At 40.6% G+C, this 17,957-nt stretch overlaps 3 protein-coding genes across 5 annotated transcripts; 1 reads left to right on the top strand and 2 right to left on the bottom strand.

Annotated features, from left to right (window-relative positions):
• Nucleotides 1–2,173: 2,173 nt before the first annotated feature.
• LOC144074318 (uncharacterized) lies at nt 2,174–4,508 on the bottom strand. Its single transcript, XM_077600691.1, has 2 exons — nt 4,248–4,508; nt 2,174–3,735 (listed from the first exon to the last, which is right to left on the bottom strand). Exons 1-2 carry the CDS (start codon nt 4,423–4,425, stop codon nt 2,900–2,902), a joined length of 1,014 nt encoding a protein of 337 aa, XP_077456817.1. The 5' UTR covers nt 4,426–4,508; the 3' UTR covers nt 2,174–2,899.
• Nucleotides 4,509–5,064: 556 nt separating this feature from the next.
• Nucleotides 5,065–17,893, bottom strand: LOC144074316 (uncharacterized). 3 transcript variants are annotated; one of them, XR_013300271.1, is made up of 14 exons: nt 17,520–17,893; nt 17,314–17,336; nt 16,330–16,479; nt 13,010–13,146; nt 12,250–12,435; nt 11,927–12,101; nt 11,439–11,615; nt 11,092–11,214; nt 10,625–10,722; nt 10,501–10,531; nt 10,342–10,444; nt 10,086–10,173; nt 7,382–10,012; nt 5,065–5,217 (listed from the first exon to the last, which is right to left on the bottom strand). XR_013300271.1 is itself a non-coding variant. In XM_077600687.1 (13 exons), the coding sequence occupies exons 3-13, from the start codon at nt 16,415–16,417 to the stop codon at nt 8,042–8,044; spliced, it is 3,177 nt and encodes a 1,058-aa protein (XP_077456813.1). In that variant the 5' UTR covers nt 16,418–16,479; nt 17,314–17,336; nt 17,520–17,893; the 3' UTR covers nt 6,457–8,041. The 3 variants fall into 3 exon arrangements, 2 of the variants coding, with proteins under 2 accessions (XP_077456813.1, XP_077456814.1); XM_077600687.1 differs by lacking the exon at nt 5,065–5,217 and having other exon boundaries at nt 6,457–10,012; XM_077600688.1 differs by lacking the exons at nt 5,065–5,217; nt 16,330–16,479; nt 17,314–17,336; nt 17,520–17,893 and adding an exon at nt 14,335–14,483 and having other exon boundaries at nt 6,457–10,012.
• On the top strand, nt 5,074–6,115 carry LOC144074320 (perforin-1-like). The gene is made up of 2 exons (XM_077600692.1): nt 5,074–5,584; nt 5,681–6,115. The coding sequence occupies exon 2, from the start codon at nt 5,683–5,685 to the stop codon at nt 6,079–6,081; it is 399 nt and encodes a 132-aa protein (XP_077456818.1). The 5' UTR covers nt 5,074–5,584; nt 5,681–5,682; the 3' UTR covers nt 6,082–6,115.
• Nucleotides 17,894–17,957: the final 64 nt, after the last annotated feature.

The raw sequence follows: 17,957 nt of genomic DNA, 5'->3' as shown, positions 1-17,957 counted from the left end.
CGTTGTGTAACCTCGTCGAAGCTCAACACACACACGTTTGCTAGAAAAACAGATTTCGTAATAGCGTCATCTGTGTAAACAACTGATTTACTAAAGCTGTTGATGCAAACCTCTTCAGCAATGTGCTTTGAGCATGACATTTATGTGTAGTATTATGAGTATATTTATGAGCACTCTGGTTATAGGAGATACCGTTCTGAGAAGAAGTCACAGCTCCATAAAATGCGGTTGTTTTTTATCATGTGCACACTCATCGATAAGGCCACATTTACGGTTTGGTTTGGACAGTGTGACACAATTCTTGGAGCTCTTTATGTATTCGGGTTTGATGATGCAATGTTCCCCGGTTCTAGAGACATGAGCTTGTCAGATGTCAGTGAAGCAAGCAGCGAGAATGATGGGGGAGGGTCAAGCCGCTTCGTTCTCTACACTGAGGTCTTTGTGGGACTGTGTTGTGTTAACGCGGGTTTGTACAGAGAAGAAAAGACTGACCATGTGTATGTGAAATGTATGCGTCTGTTTAGTATGTAAAGGTTCACTGGTTTCGCAGAGAGGAGGTTGCGACTGAGGAGAAAGTGGGAGGTGTCAAGGAGCAATACCCATCCCCCTCATGTGTATGCTGTCATCACTCTTCTTCTCTGTTTGTGTGTTAGAGGTTTCTGTACCAGGGTGTACTGAAGGTGGGTGTTTCTTTGGCTAAGGGATCAATTGGAGGGGGTTTTCTTTTCACCTGCCATGAATGATACACGTGAGGATTAGCTATAGATAGGTCGCCGCGATAACGGAAACATCTCGGCCATTTTGGAGTTTCCTTCTGTGGATGGTGGGGATTACTTTTGGGAATCTGGAACGGCATGTATCGAGTTACTGGGGAGATATTGGCCCACCACACACACACAAGGGTTGGACTTTTTGCGTTGCCAACACTGTTGATAAAGGGTTTCGCAGCTTATCCATTTACATAAGCCGCGTGTAAGGCACGATAAACTGTGCAGAGGGGTTGACCAAAAAAAGCATTGATTCTAAAGTTGATCCCCACCCTGCTCGGCTCACACTGAACATTCAACGTTAGGTTGAAACCCCCCAGATGAGGGGGTGCCGTGTAGCATTTCACGAACAGAGCATTTTTGTCCGCATCATTTCAGGGGGATCAGGAGCTTCTTTGTTGTATGATATTCAATTTGAGAGCACAGGCTCGCTTTGTAAAACGCAACAAGTGCACCCCAATTTGCTTTCAAGTCAAACGGAAAAATGGTTGAAAGCCAAATGATGGCGATCAAGCGTGGATCATCATCTGATTCAGCAACAAGTCCTTTTCCGACTGGATCGCAGCTCTTTTACATGATGAATGTTCTTTTTGTGCCTCACCCAGGGAGGAGTCCCCACAACTTTCCTCCTGTCTAAATTCTTACTTTCACCCCCACTATTCCCACAAAACCTCTCCCTTGCATAGTTTCCTCGCTGATTGCTGTAAAAACAAGAATGTGTGCTACAGTGTGGTCCCTTGGAAACTCTGTGTGTGTGTGTGTGTGTGTGCATCTATAAATGTGTGTGTGAGAACCCAAAGGTGAAAGAAATGTGCTGCATTTGCTTCTAACGCTGTGTTCACGTGGTTGGAGACTAACAATTTGTCTGCTTTTGCGGCTGTTTGTACTCCATATAAACCCACAGGAGTGTGTGGCTAACGTGAACGTGAGCGTGCGCGTGTCTGCAGCAGATGTCCCGTGTACTGTTTGACTGGCTGCTCTTTGTTGCTGCGCCCTCGTGCAGACTGGCCGAGCCACGTGCTTGGCTGTCTGCGAGGTTAAGACACGCCCACTCGGCTGTAATCTGTCAATTGAAGCCGCTAAATCCCGCCCCCAGACAAGTTCAACTCCGCCCCCCTGCTCGATGACGCGACTTTACTCACGCATACTTACCATGCTTTCTTTCTTTCCTCCCTCTCCTTCCAACACTGGCTGTGACTGACTGGATCCCACACAGGAACATATTGAGCAACACTGACTCCCTCACCAGCCCTCCATATGTTTCAGATAAGGCCTGTTCTTGAAAGGAGCTTCCTGCTTTTCCATACAAGGCTGGAGGTTAGCTTCCCGTGGAGAAAGCAGAAAACAAGACAAAATTATCAGCCAGAAAATCCAATTTTATTCCAGTATTGATGACCGATTGAATCAAGGGTAGGGCTTATATGCGCACAAGACTTACAGCTTTTCTGTACCTTTTTTCACCAGTAGATTTCGGCAAAATAATATTTAGTATTTGTTGGTTATTTTCTGTTTTGCAGTAAGAAACCAACTAATACTGGGTGAATTACTAACTTCCTTATGATCTTGATCCTAATGTGCTTTTGATTCATACAGAATCTCAGAAATACCACGTGCGATGATTTTTCTTAAGATTTTCCCTTCAAAGTAAGACATTTGTACTCCTATTAAAACCATGAATATGGAGGTGAAAATTGTTAATCGGGGCGGCTTATACATTAGAAATTTTAAGGCAATTTCAAGGGTGCGGCTTATGCATGGGGTGGCTTACATGCGAGAAAATGCGATTAATATAGGAAGAGCGACTAAATATAAAGACAAACCCGTTGCATGAAAATCCAAACGGAGACACTGTTGCCTGCAACAATTTTTCCCCTAACATAAATAGACAATATAAGGTTCAACAGCGACACCTGCTGGTCAACTGGTATTGGCTTGATCCAGAATTTACATTTCAAGAAAATGTCCATCGGTTCCAGAGAGAATAAACTGGATTGAGGCTTCCGGTGGGCTGACAAAGGGGGTTTATCCTATGAGCAAGTTTCCAAACTTGCTTTTTGAATGTTTTGTGGCAAAGTGCAAAATACTTGTGCTCTTCTGTATAAGACCTACTGCAAACTGAGCAACTATAAATGTCAATTTCCTGTGTGGGATCTCATGTGTTTCACCAAAGTTCCTCTCCGCGTGAATGTTTTGGGGCAATCAGAGCAACTGAAAGGTTTTTCTCCCGTGTGTGTCACTTTGTGGTTTGCCAAAGTGCTTTTACGAGAGAATGTTTTACTGCAAACAGAGCAACGGAAGGGTCTTTCTCCTGTGTGTGTTATTCTGTGGCTCACCAGAGAGCTCCCACGAGAGAATTTTTTACCACAAACTGAGCAACTGAAAGGTTTTTCCCCAGTGTGTATCTTCAAATGTCGTGTCACTATGCACTTGTCTGAGAACCGTTTACTGCAAACTGGGCAACTGAAGGGTTTTTCACCTGTGTGTTTTCTCATGTGTGTCACAAAATGAACTCTTTTGGACCAAACCTTACCACAATCTAAGCAGGTAAATCTTTTCTTGCTCCTTTTAGTAGTCATGATGCTAAGAGTGCTCTCTTTTTGAGACCACTTGAACCGTTTGTCCCCACCGTGGCTGTCTGCGTCCTTCCCCAATGGTTCTTCCACGTCGTCACTGTCTGCCAGTGGAGCTGCGGGTGGTCCTCCGGGGAGGGGTCCAGTTGGACTATCATGATGAGGCTGCAGTGTATTAGGTGGTTGACCCGCATTGTCTCGACTATCCGTAGAAACAACAGGTAGTGACAACTCGCTGACGCCAGGCTCCTCGTTTTCCAATTTTATGTGAAGGAGCTCTAGACCATCACTTTCCTCTTTAATAGTGGGGGGCGGCGGATGCTTCTGCTCTAAACTCGAGCTCCTCAACAGTTGCTGGGTGGGAAGTTTCTCCTCACGACCAATCATCTTCCGCACATCTGCAAGACGGAAGTAAAACAAACCAAGCCGGATTACGGTTTTTAAACTCAGTCTGCTAGAAATAAAAGTCAGGACTACAATAAGCAATTATGGATGGACATGGCTATTGAAGTCTCGCGAAAAGCTTCCATAAGGGTGTTTTTTTAAATAAACTTTCCTCCATGTGCATTTGTCCGACCGCATTACCGCTGTACCAGAAACCATGTAACAGTGACAATGGTTCCGCCTTGGTTAGAACGCTATTCTTAGAACGAAACAGGTTTTCGTCATTATTCAACTACATACACAGGGTCTGTCTTTAAACTATTTTACCAAGTTAAGAAGCCTAGGAAGGTCTATTACGCACACGTTTGAAATCTCTTTGTCTGACGTTTTAATATTCAGGGCTGTTAAAAGAAATGATAGCGTTCTATCAATGGAATTGTTTGTAAAAACACCGTGCAATAATGGTGGTCTGGTGTAAAGTAGTGATGAGGTATTGCTATATTGCTAATATAGGAAGGAGGCAGACCTTCAAGGCGAACGACAATTTGGGCCTTGCAGATAGCTTCGAGTTGTTGTCGGCGTTGCTCGCTTTCCTCCTTCACGCGAAAAAGTTGCTCCTCGTACGACTTGATCGCGCTCTCAAACAGGCCGAATATTTCTTCTGCGGCCGCATCAAGCCGCTCGCGAATCAACGTTTTAAACATGATGTTCTGCACTATTTCGGCGACTACAGACCCGGAACTATTTGCGGAATGAAGTGTTGTCTTTTGCAAATCGGAGCAAAGAACAAGACTGCCCCAAGTCACGTGACACGCGAACAATCCCTCCTCCAAAACAGCAGATGGCGCTCTGAAAACCATTCAAAGTCCACGAGGAAAAAGGAAACTGCAGTTTTAGACACCCGCTCCATGCAAAACGGGGGCGTGGTTATGTAAACCACGTTACGTCATGCACATAGGATATCTATGCCTAATAATATCGATTTGTGGGCAGGCCTAGCCTTGCTTCAATATGATTGGCTAATCCCTGACAGGTAGGACAGGCTAGTCAAATGGAACAAAATGATCAATCACAATATTAGTACTACAGTTTCAGAAAAATAAAGTTTGTTGGTTAGACGTAGAACTAATGTTACTCTGAATTTCCCTATGAATAATAAACAGTTGTTTATGATTCCTTTATATTTCTACAATTACTTTAGTACATGTAAAACTATTATATAATCCTTTTGTCTGACAGCTTCCTTCTCATTCCATGCCATGTTTAAAGTGAATATTTGCTCATACACATAAAATTACAAACAGCTAGTATTTATAACATATTTACAACAAATTTACCTCATCGCATCTGGTGTGATGTTATCAAGGGTTTTGTCAGGATCCATTTTTGTAATTGTTTTCAGGAAGAGCAAAGAAACCTTCAAATAATTCAATCTGAAGACCCATTGGATGCACCTTATTATTTCTCATTTCTCCAATTATTTTGATTCTAGTCCACTGTAAGCAAAAAGAAGAATACAACATTTTTACCTGCACTGTCGTGTGTCAAGGTCACGCTGGTAGAATAAGAAAAAAAACTTTCTAAATCGAGCTAACCTAATAATTGTTTCGGATCAATGTAAATGAAAAACAAAATTATCCTTGAATCGAATGATCATCCATGTTCGACATTGTTAGTTATATAAACATTTCAAGTTGATGGCTCAGGTGGCATCCATCATGTTCTCCCATGGTTGCGAGAACGGAGCAGGTGCGCCCAGAATATTTGTGGAACAGCCTCCGTTATCAAACTGATACGAAGCCTGTTGGCGTTTAAAAACGTCCAAGTTGGGACAATATCGAGACACAAACACCAAGACCAAAGGTAACATTAGGCACGCACCGTCTCATACTTTCATTCCATTTCCCGTTGAATTTTCCTTCTTTGTACTTAATACGGTACGTCTACTCCCTTCCACAGCCATGGCCTCAAGTCTGCCAAGTTTGCTCCTGGTTCTTTGTGCCCTGGCTATGGCTCAGGCCCAGATCAAGGTGTTTAACTTGCGCGCCAGTGGTCTCCCCTCCAACATTTTGGGGATCACCGACGGCTACGTCAAGGTGTTTTGCGGCTCCGCGGATCTGGGCAGAACGGAGGTCCGCAACAACAACGCCAACCCTTGGTGGGAGAAGGAGTTCTCCCACTTTAAGGCCCAGGAGCGTGACGTTTTGAGGCTGGAGGTTTATGACCACGATTTAATCTTCGACGACCTGCTGGGAGTGTGTCAGAGGCAAATCCGACCTGGAAGCCACGAGCACGACTGCTTCCTGAAGAAAGGTGGCACCCTCCATTATGCCTATAGCCTCGAACAAAGCAACCAATAAGCATGAAATGCAACTGGTAGTTTCCCTTTTCCCTTGAAAAGCTTTTCTTCCGATTCCTGACATCGGGTTACGCAAAGCTGTGGTTTTCTGACTCCAGTCGTTCCATAATTTCATGCTATAAACAACAACTATTCTTGGATACTTCATTGTTTCCACCTTTGTTGAAAGGATATAAAATGCTTCAACAATCCAACGTATGATTCATTCGTGAATAAATTAAAGTACTCCAGATGTCAAAACTGTTATGTACAACTGAGTGTAGTTAACTTTAACCGGAGAAGAAAAATGAATAATGGGAAATACTAGATCCAAATGAAAAAAAAAATCAATTTTAAGGAAATTATCTTTTTTTCTACAAAGACATGCAACTATGACTTACCTTGCAGTTTTTTTTATTGTAATGTACATTTAGAACAAACATACGCTTTACATGGCGTGTCAAAATAGCATTGAGAGCACATTGGAAAAGGTTACATTGGACAAACCTTTTGTTGATTAGTTTGGGCCTTTTAAGTCGGAAGAACTTTCACATTATGATTGCTTTAATGCTAATTAATGTTGTTAAATACTAAATTGACTGAATAGTTTGTATAATGTTTAGATGAAATCACAGTGGTATTAGAGAAATTAACTTACGTAAACTTGAATTGTATGTACATTTTGCATTTAGCGCTACATTCGTTGGCATTGCCTATTTTGCTTGTGGCTTAACAGAAAACTCGTTTGCGTTGCTGGTGAGTTGGAGTTATGACTTTGGTCCAAAACTATAGATTAAAAAGTGCCAAACAGGGAATAAATCCTTAGTAGTACATTTTAAGAACATATTGGCACATCATTTTCAAAGAGGTGTACAGAAATGTTAGGTTCAGATATATGCAATTATTATTATCTAATTAAAATAGACAGTAAAACACAAAGTACCTTTAACAAAAAGAAAAACATCTATACACTAAACGTAACATCTAAGCATCTTTTATCTACAATTGTTATTTTTTTGCCACGTTAGTAAAACAAAAGGAATAAATGGGTCTATATAATGTTTGTTATTTCTTTTAGTAAAATATCCACTCCACATAAAAAAATAAAATAAAGTAAAATAAACAAAGGACAATTTTAAACAAGGATAAGGGAATCTGCCAGAGCTTTTTTTTTAAATATATATTTTTAGATGTTTTCCTCACCAACAAAAATGTTGTTTAAAATATTTGTTTATTCTTAATTGTGACGTACCAGAGAGTTATTTTATGACCTGTTTTTTTGCATAGATGGCTTTTGTTTTCCAAAAATTTTTGAATCATACCTGTCAGGAGTTATAATGCGGCAGCCTCATTCGCAGTGTGGTATGATCACAATTAGGTGTTGATCTCGTCTTTTCTTTTTAACCGTGAACTCTACATTATTTTATTGCACTTGGCTCACATTCATCAGTTGTACCTTCTTCTTCTTCTTCTTCATCATCATCGCTAGTTCTCCAAAGGTTCTAAGGTCCCTTATTTGTCTTCATCTTCCTGCATTCCTCATCTAAAATGTCAAAAAGGGTCTCTTTGGCTTCAAGATTTTCTCACTTTTATGTAAAAAAAAGGTTTGTTCACTTTTGAAATGTAGTAGTTTTTTTTATCAGGTGCTGTACCATCAATACGTTTTGAGGATGTTTTTGTTCTTTCGAATGCTGCTTTTCATTTTAGTGGCTCTCCTCCTTAGCACCAACGGTTATAAAAAGCTTTCTGTTTTCGGTTGCATCATCAAGTTCATGGATTTCATGTTTTGGTTTTCTTCTGAGGCTGGACCACAATGTCCTCCAGATCTGGACCTCCTACGCCATCAGTTTTGTTTTGCCCTTGATTAATGACAAGTTCAACTTCTGAGATTTGAGTCTCTTTTTGTCCTTCAGTTTGGTTTCCTTTTTTTTCTCCTCTCTCAGCTCCCCCTTTTAAAAGTAGCTCTTGTCTTTGCTCCACCTCTATTTCCTCATCTTGTTCTTCCTCACCTTCTGACTGACGCCACCCGCAGTCTCTTTTGGATTGACGTCATCCGACTGCTGCAATCCGCGGGCCCTTTTGGACTTACTTCCAGTGGTGGCAGGAGCTGACCACTTCCTTCCTTTTCTCAGAAACCTTTCTTCTCCCGGAGTCCCAAGATCTACCCTCTTCACTTCGGGATTCTGATCAACCGTAGTGGCAAATTCCTGCAGCTGTATCTCCTGCGCAATGTCTCCTGATGGAACGCTGGCCAAGACCGATGGAGTCTCTTCGTACTTTTCGACCGAAGCTTGCGTTTTCATGGACTCTTGTGTAGGATCTTTCAACGTGCTCCCCTCGTCGGGAATGCCGGCAGCGACTTCTCGTTCGGTTGCCTGATCTTCCTCCATTGGTTCCTGCCGAAGTTCCTCTTGTTCCATAGGACAGTCTTCGGCGATTGTGCTCTCTTTCTCGCTGCTTGTTTTTAGTTCAATACTTTGTGTTTGTACGTCGACAGCCATCTCCTCAAGGCTGCTTTCTACATCGCATGTCTTCTCTTCATCCTGAATGAGTTCATGTTTTTTTGCACCTTCAGCTTCCTTTGTACACTTTTTCTGCTCGATCTCCGATTCGAAAACATGTTTCTCTGCTGTGTTTTCCTCGCCAGTCGTTTCTTCAAGGTCCCCTCCATTTTCAGGTAAGAAATTTTCTGGAACTCCATCCTCCACTACAATCACCGGGATGGTTTTCAGATCCGGTAACTTTGAAGCAATTTCTTCACTCTGTTCATGTGCTGCAGTAGGTTCTGTTTCCTGACCTAGTGAGAGGACAGGTTTCTTGGCTTGTAATTCATCATCCGAAATCACAATTGTTTCCGTTGTTGTCACCATTTCTATTTCCTTCTTTAAATTTACAGAGACCTCTGAAGTTGCAAGTTGTTTCTCCTCTTCTGTGTCTTTTACAACTACAGCCTCTTCCTCCATCGTAATGGAGTCTGCCTCATGTAAATTATTTATAGGAAGACATCTGGCTCCTGCCTGTTTCTCAGTTTTGCTTGTAGACCTACAACTTGGTCCTACCTTACGCCTCCCTCTCCTAAGAACTCTCATTTCCTCAACTGGCACCCCTTCCATCTCATCCACAATTTCCTTTTCTGAATTTTCATCTTTTATTTTGGCAGTCTCTGTTTCTGTTGTCGTAAAAATCATACCAGTGGTCTCTTCAACACAAATGGCCATGTTGTTTTCCACCTTTGCTTCCAGTTCAGTTCCCTCAACGAGTAATTCGGCAGATCCCTCGGTAGTCGCTGTTTGTTCCGCTTCTTTCTCAGAGATTGCATGGTTTGCTGTTTTCAAGTCCACTAAGATGACTCTGGCTTCCTGAAGCTTGGGAAGATCAGCATCTTCTTCCTGTGACGCTTCGGTTCCTGCTGGCAGAATTTGGTATTCATCCGTATTTTTGTTTTCGAGCTCCATTACTTTTGCGTTTTCATCTTCCAGGCTTCCCTCAATGAAAGGTCTCACTTCATCTTGTCCTGTACTTGGCGCACCATCTCCCTCTACTGATCTCAGTTCCTCGGCAGTGCGTTTTCCTCCTTCTTCGTGAACCACCTTGGCGGGTTTTAAGTCATCGTGACTTTTGTCATTCAAAGGCAAAAGTGTAGACCCCACTTGGCCATTGTCAGATACCTCAGAAGGAAAACCTGCTTTTTCCTCAAGGTTTTCATCAATGGTTAAATCCAATTCTTCGATAGATTTGGCTTCTTCTGGGGGCACCTGCTCAATTCCTTCCATTTCTGACGGTTCTTCAATACCAATGTGAGAATCACTGCAAGACTGTGTCAGAATCTCGGTGGCTTGACGCACCTCTGCACCGAGTGCTGTTACATCTTCATCTTGTGGGATTATTTTTATCTCTGTCAAATCTGCAACTTCATTCTTTCCCTTCTCCTCTGCAAGCATGTTAATTGTTCCCTGGAACATAAAAACACACAATTATTGTTAATCAAATGAAAATTTCTGTACATATGTTTAGCTATACACACACCTTAGTCACCACCAAATCAGAACAAGACGTGGCCTTCTCTTCCTCCAATATATTTTCTTGTGGGTTCTGTGCTTCAATATCCTTCAGTCTAACAGATATGAGAGTATAATTTGATATTTATTTAATTATTTCTGATCGCTAATTAAACACATGATAAAGTGTGGACTGACGGGGAAAGAAAACCAGGCTACCTTCTTGAAAATTTGTTGCGTAAAGCACTATGACACAAAAAAAAGATAGAAAAATGTGTGGTTACCTGCTAACTTTTTTCGATTGACTTCTCACAATCTCATCAGCTTTCTTTCCTTGCTTTCGAGCGCTGCTTCTACTCCGAGTAGTAACGGCCATTTCCCTGGTATCTGTTCAGATTTTGAGGTCAATTTAATTTGACGCTTCCTGTCGAAAATATTCTTACCTCCAGTAGCTCCGCCCACTAACACTTCATCCTGCAAATTCAAAATCAATAAGCGTTTTAGTTTTAGTAGCTCTCGTTTGTGTTGTGACTAAAAACTGTAATGCAATCAATAAAAAAAACATACCACAATTTCAACAGTGTACACCAAAGACTCCGCTGCTTTTATCTGCCCGACGATTGACACTTCCTTCTCTGGCTCTTCACTGAGCTCCGCTGGTGTCTCTGTAAATAAACACCTGCTAATATGGTTGTAATGTGTCATTTAATCGATAATATATCATTTAATATGAGCATTTACATTTGACACATTAGGCAAGTTGTGAAAAAGTGTTTCAGAGAGGATCGTCTGCATTTCGGATTCAAGCTACTGTTTAACTTAAGTACATCTATGAATACAATTAGATCATGACGTGGGTAGTGCGGTTGTGGTCCATATGTTGTTCATTTAAATGGTGAGAGGAAGACCAGAGTAGAGTAACAGTGATCAGGGTAGAACGTGATCATAGCGTGGGTGGGTGGGTGCGAAGAATGGACAGTTGATGTTGCTGGGTAAGGACTGTGTAATGGATTTGGTCTGGGATATGCTCTTACCCCTCAATTTCATGGCATGAATCTTGCTGGCAATGTTAAACCTCTGATTCAGTCCACCTTCTCCCTCCACCTCCCAAAGTAAATCTGCGTCCCCCGGGTACTGATGCAGGTACTTCTCACACACTGCAGACAAACGGCAATGGAATAGTATTGACATGATTGTTACAATCTCTCTAATGTAATGTAAACATTACAGATGCATTCATTTGGTTTTGAATACAAAGAGAAGCAGGAATTTGGAATTGTAGGGCATTAGTAGGGCGTCAAATATTTTGCAATATTCATCCCAAGACACACACATTATATATTTGTTTGTAACCTACATCCCGTCACAGCATAGTACATACTTTTGTACATGGCTCTGGTAAGAGGATATCGCAATCCCAGACAGTCATCTTGAAAACTCAGCACAAAATCCTCCAGCATGTGAAGGCCAAATCCATTACGACGATGACATTTCCTCACAAATATAGAGTCCATCACAGGAAGTTGATATCTTCTTGAAGAATAGCTATACAAAGTGCCTACAAGGGAAACAAAAGAACACACCAATAGAAAAAAAAACATTCAATCTCTTCCATGCTGCTTTTCCCCCCTTATGGTTATGGAGCCTATCCTATCTGCCAGCCATTCCAGGGCAGATATAGACAGTAAATGCTTTTAGGATGTAGGAGGAAATCGGAGCACCCGGAGAAAACTCACGCAAGGCCGGAACCCATATATGACAGTTTATGCTCTTCAACATTTTCTAGGGCTACTTGGAGCGGTAAGGTAATCAGCATCAAAAACAGGGTGTGATGGTGGATGGTGGTTCCACATCCGTTATGAAGGTCACCTGAGTGTTTGACTGAGTAGAAGCCAACTGCTTCCCCATTACGCCAGCAAATCTTTGAATAATCCGTCCCCCCATGGCAGAGGAAGGGTAGCTCGTCTTGGGGGTTTATCTCCCTTACTCTGTAGATCAACCGATTCAGAACATATAACACTATTCTCTCGCCGACACTCTCCACCTGGGGGAAAAAGACACTATCAAATACTAGCATCTACATCAGTTGATGTACAAAACTTGACTGAAAGTTGAATATCGACCATATATGTTCGTTACAGATGACAGTGACAGAACTTTAACGACGTGACGTTTTACAAAAGTCCTTTTACCTTCAAAGTGCCGTTTCGAGTAACATTAGAGGTTTTGAGAATATCGTCTGCAGTCCACCACTTGTCCAAAAGGTAAAGAGCAACGGCATTAAATGGGTTGGAGGGAGAAAAGAGGGCCAGCGTCCTATCTTTGTCACTGGAAACATATAGAGGAACATAGCCAACACTGGAAATACCTACACTGACCTGGAGACAAAGAAGAAAGCACAAAAAATAGTATGTTCATGCTACATAATGAACATATGTGCATGAAGTTTACCTCATATTTTCAGAATCCTGCCATGACTAATTACTAGAAGATATCCAAGATCCGATCATGTGATCAGATCACGTCATTATCAGGGATCAGAATCAGGTAAAAAAAGATCAGGTTTTTATTTTTATTATTATTTTTTAAAAGTTTTAACGCATTGGCTGCCATTGACAGCGATAGGGGTCCAATCCATCTTGAATAGGGGGCTGGGGATCTGAACATCCTTACAAATTACTCATGAAAAACGGGCTGAAGCTTGCAAGCTCGTATAATTTAACGTAACCTGGTTGAAAACGTATCCACAACACTAATATATTTCATACACTATAACAATATATATCATTTCAACTTGTGTGAATAATGAGTTATTTCAACAGTTGGCAGAGTAATATTTGTACAAGATTAAAATGAACAAAATATAACCTTTGACCTGACATTTACTATAAGGGAAACAATGCATGGGTTGAACAAAAATGTGAACTTTTTCTGAGCGATAGGTTGTGTAACCTTAGTATAGTCCGAGAGGGTTATTTCTTCAAGGCCATTTGTGTTGCTGTAAAGAAGATGGTTCATGTACTTGTGAGCTGATGCTTCTAGCTGAGCCTGGCTGACATCAGCCAGGAAATCAACAGGAAACTCCATAACTAGAATACACAAACACATCAGGTTTAACATAATGAACAGTCAAATTAATTGTATGTATTCAATAGAATGGAAACCTGCAGTTAGTGTACTAGACATGACTTTCTTTGGTTCTCAGGTCATGTATGCTTTCTGTTATGCAAAGAGAGAAAATGTCTGAGTGCAGTTGCATGCGTTTGCTCAGTGAACAAACCCCCGAGGATAGGGCGCTGTGAATACCGCTCATCTGTAATGTAACTTGCCACGAATGGAATGTTTTTTTACAGTGCGCGGGTTTGTGTAGGCTTCATAACTTTAATTCATTGATGCCTAAATTTAAAAAAAGAATTAAAAAAACACTACTCAACTTTATTAAAACACTTTAAAACAGCAGCTTTAACAGGTCAAAAGTGGAAATTAAAACAGCATAAGATTTGAAATTGAATAAACCTAAACAATCAGCATTTAAAGAGCTGAGTCTCAAGCCGTCTTAAAGGTCAAGGACTAAAAATTGGTTTTAAGGCCAGTTTTAAAAGGAACGGTGAGGGGACTTTTCTAATGCTTAATGCTAATGCTTCCACGCATAGAATGATGTATTATGTATTTGTATTCGTAGGCACCAACAAGTTCTACAGAGCCCCAACAACTGAAAGGGGGATGGGCTGCACACGCGCATGAGTAAAATTGTGGGTGTGGTGTACTCTACAGCAAGTGATGAATTAATCAAGGCCCCAGGGCCCCTTAACACGCAACACATGAAAAAACACATTCAGAACGGGCAAGTTAACAACAATTATTTGCCTGTGTCCGATTTTCATATGTCAACAGGGAAAACGTTCTCAAAATGCCAAATTTTTAAATAGTTAGTTGTCAATGCTAAACAATAACAAGTCCCATGTTGGTTAACCCCTCTTTCTATTACAGAAATGATAAACAGTATAGAAGGGTGCCCTGTTTAGTGCCTGTTTTTAGAACACTTCGTTCCCTATCATAAGTAATTGAAATGTTACTTGTTGTTGTTGTTTATGGCGTCCAAATAGAACGGCACATTAAAAAAGAAAACAGTACCATGCAGAGTAATGAATTCGTTCGACATTCCCAACGAGCTCATCCCTCTTCGGTCGCTGTCCCGTACAGCACAGCCCGATATCGGACACACACAGACACGCACAAACACATACGCGTTCGACAGTACACGAACATAAACTTACCGGCGATGGCTCAAAAATCGCACACAATCGTAATAACTATTTATACTATACGAGCAGGTTTGTGAGATGGCAGGCTACAGCCGCCTGAGCCCGTTGATGCTGGAGCAATGTGCGCATGCCCCGCGAGGGGAAACCAATCCTTCGGTACTCTTATGTAACTCAACTTTAAGCTCCTCTAACTCTTTTAATACGACGGAGTATTAGGGCCAAATAAAGAAAAGAGAAAATGTGGCCCATGAAAAGAGTCAGATTAACCCTTTCCGAGACAAAACATAGAGCAATTCACTATTATTAATAATGGAATAAACATGAAGGTGTTTTAAATCATTTTATTTTCAATATCAACTATATATATATTTAAAAATAATATTTTAATAGAATTTTAATTTAAAAAAGAACTTAACGAAAATTTAACAGTATTTTTTTTCATAATATTGAAGTCTTTATATGCTGAGGGCCGAATAAATGTTCATCCAAGTTGATTGGACGCCTAGCACCGTCAATGGCAGCCTATGAGTTCAATGAGTGCCATATGAGGGTTAATCTCATGTCCACATATGTGGACACTAGGTCTCAATTATATTATTATTATTTTATAAAATATATTTTTAAATAAATAAAATTATAATTTAATACAGTCATTTGCCATCAGAGTTAAATGTGGGCTTTATAATAAACATTAAAGCAACAACAACTGCTAGAGCTGTCCAATAATTAGGATCTATTTTAATTGTTGCAAAATAATTTGAGTTTTAAGAATAATAATGAATGAATGTGGTGTTTGACATCGCGACATCCTTTTTTTTAGTATTCGTGCAGAATTTGCCTGTTTGAATTTTGTCCAACAGAGGGCACTATTTATAATTTCTAATTCGGTCGGATTAAAATGAATGAAAGACACCCAATTGATTGTCCACACTATAGAAAAAAAGGGGTTTGAATTTTTCAGACTGTAGATTAATGTTAAATCTGATATTAGACCTGTTTAGGATGTCTGAAGCTTCTTCAAATGTTTGGACTTCCTTACTGACTATCCTGCCACGCATTGCACCTTTTTTTATAAAAATACACCCGATTTGTAGGGAAGTAAATAATCAAATGCACCATGTTTCAGTTGAATGTGTCACTTGTGCGCAAGTACTGTGCAAGCAGAGGAGGAGTATGTGAAGTTATGGTGGACAGTACTCTGTTATTCAGTCACTTAGCTCATCAGTGAGGTGATGGTTGGAACTAAGGCCTGTCTGCACATACAAGTCCGCTATTGTGCTCTGACAGCTCTGGTACACCAGCACTTTCTACTTTGGTGTTTACTTAGAAAGCATTTCCACTCAGGTTCACACCTTTGGGCTATTTAAGAGATATCAATTTAAAAAAACTATTGTTTTGGAATGTGGGAGGAAACCGGAGTACCTATAGAAAAGCCACATAATACATTTCATACAATGCTACTGTGGTTTTTAGACAAAAACATGTCTGACAAAATGGAGGTGGTCTTTCATGCTTATTTTTTTGAAAAATGTGTATACCAGAACTTGATCTAAAGTATATTTTTGGCCAGCGTTATAATTTGTGAAATGTGAAAATGTTCTCATTCCACCGAGTTTACAAAACTAGTACCTAAAAAGGGATATAATGACTCTTTTAGCCCAATTGAAGTTATTTCATACTTTAACCAACTTCGGAGGACTTCATCAACCTGTAAGAGGTAAAGAAAGCTGGGAACTTTCCCAAAATACCATACTACCGAGAATGAATGATGGGTATTGTTCATTTAATACCGGCAGAAAATAAGAGGTGGGGGGCAGGTGGAAGGCGTTCGGATTTCACCTACCTCCCAAAACCCCCTCCTACAGCCATGAATTGAGTTTTTGTAAGAAGCGAGCAAAAATAGCAAGGATATCTGCAAAGCTCCTCGTGTCTAATCAAAAATCATTCATTCATAGCTGAACATACTGCATGGCCCAGTGATGTGAGTAATGTGACCTTTGACCTTACCTTTGAATGAACATATCCCAGAAGAGCCGTGGACTTGAAATTTGATGGAGTAGGAGTTCCGACTCAACTCCGAAAAGGTGACGCCCATCTTCCCTATTGCAGCTCTCTTTGCTGTCGTAGAGTTGGTAGCAGCAACATTGAATTTGGCAGCTGATAAAACACACACAGGCTTAACATTCAAGTAATATGAGGAGTGATACATTCAAAGAATCAAAATGTAGCAAGTTGTGATTAGATAAAATGTAAACATGTACAATGAATGGAAAGAAAGTGTACAGAGCATAATGGTTTGGACAATAGCGCTGACCGAATTTCCCTCCTCTGCTTTTCCCCCGTAGGCGTCTTCTTGCTCAAAAGCGACTACAATTTTGTGTGATAAAGCCCAAAGCCAAAAAGAAAAACTATCTGATGAATTAATGTTAAAGTAATCCATCAAAATGGCAGTACCTGAGCAACCAGAAGCAACAATTTGTACTATACTATTCCATACTTTTGCTCACTTGAAAAGTGATTGGCTTTAAATGATGTAATTCTTAAGTTTGGTCTCATATTCATTTTTTAATGTGAAGCCGAAAAATCTCTGGTTTTTCACTCTGTCTGCTGCCAACCCTCCCAATTAAAATGGATTAAATGTCCATCGGGATCATGAAAACATGTCCAGCATACAACACTTAGATCACACTGAACATCCACATGTCACACTAAGGTTCAAATCAAGAGGTTAGTGGGTCATTCTTGTTCAATGCTAACGTACTGTATTGCTGGGCTAATGCATGACTTAAGTTTCCATGACAACTGGTGTCTTAGGAAGCAACAATGTGAGGTCTACGACTAGCCCCATCTAAAAATAAGGTGAGTGTTCAAAATGTTCAATTATTTCCCAAATAGCTATTCATTAACATGCCTTCAAACCCGAATATTTCCGCATGCCATATTGACAACTTAGTATGTGCTAGTTGATTACTAGTTTGCTCCTTTTCTTACCGTTTGGCTTTGACTTGATAGGGCTTTGTAGTCCATAGGCAGGATTATGAATAAAGGTTTTTTTGGTGATGACATGTAAAAAAAAAAGTAATATTAAATAATAGTTAATGTAATATTAAAATCCATATTTTGACACAATGGCCAGTTTGTTTTTTTTATCTCGCAATGTGTTCTGGGTAGTGAGGTAGAAGATAATGAGCACTTACAGAAGTTCTGCCTGGAGGTGGCGTCTCTTCTGTAGGTGGTGAAGCAGCAAGCTGTCAATCTAGGAGTGCGGTTAACATCTCGTATTTCTCTTATCTTTGGGACCGGCTTTTACTTGTCCTTTGTGGGCGTTCTTTTGGGTGCTTGGTGGGTAGCGATGGTCCGGACTAAGGCGTTATTTGGATCCAGACACAGCAGTCAACGTGACATAAATTCAAGTTGATGATTAGTCTTCAATCAAATTGGTACGAGGACAAACATGTATCCACGTTTTCTTCAACTCAGCTGCTCTTGATTCAAAAGCACATCCAAATCCCCACAGTGTGGCATTGTGGGACGAATATGGCTCAACCAACCTTCACCATTGCTTCAGAACACACTGCTCACTGAGAACATGGCAGTCACAATGTATTGTTTTTACTCTGTCGACAATAACCATT

Source organism: Stigmatopora argus, chromosome 5 (assembly GCF_051989625.1).
Source record: "Stigmatopora argus isolate UIUO_Sarg chromosome 5, RoL_Sarg_1.0, whole genome shotgun sequence".
NCBI lineage: Eukaryota > Metazoa > Chordata > Actinopteri > Syngnathiformes > Syngnathidae > Stigmatopora > Stigmatopora argus.
The sequence above is the reverse complement of the archived record's forward strand: the minus strand, read 5'-3'. Positions and strand labels throughout refer to the sequence as shown.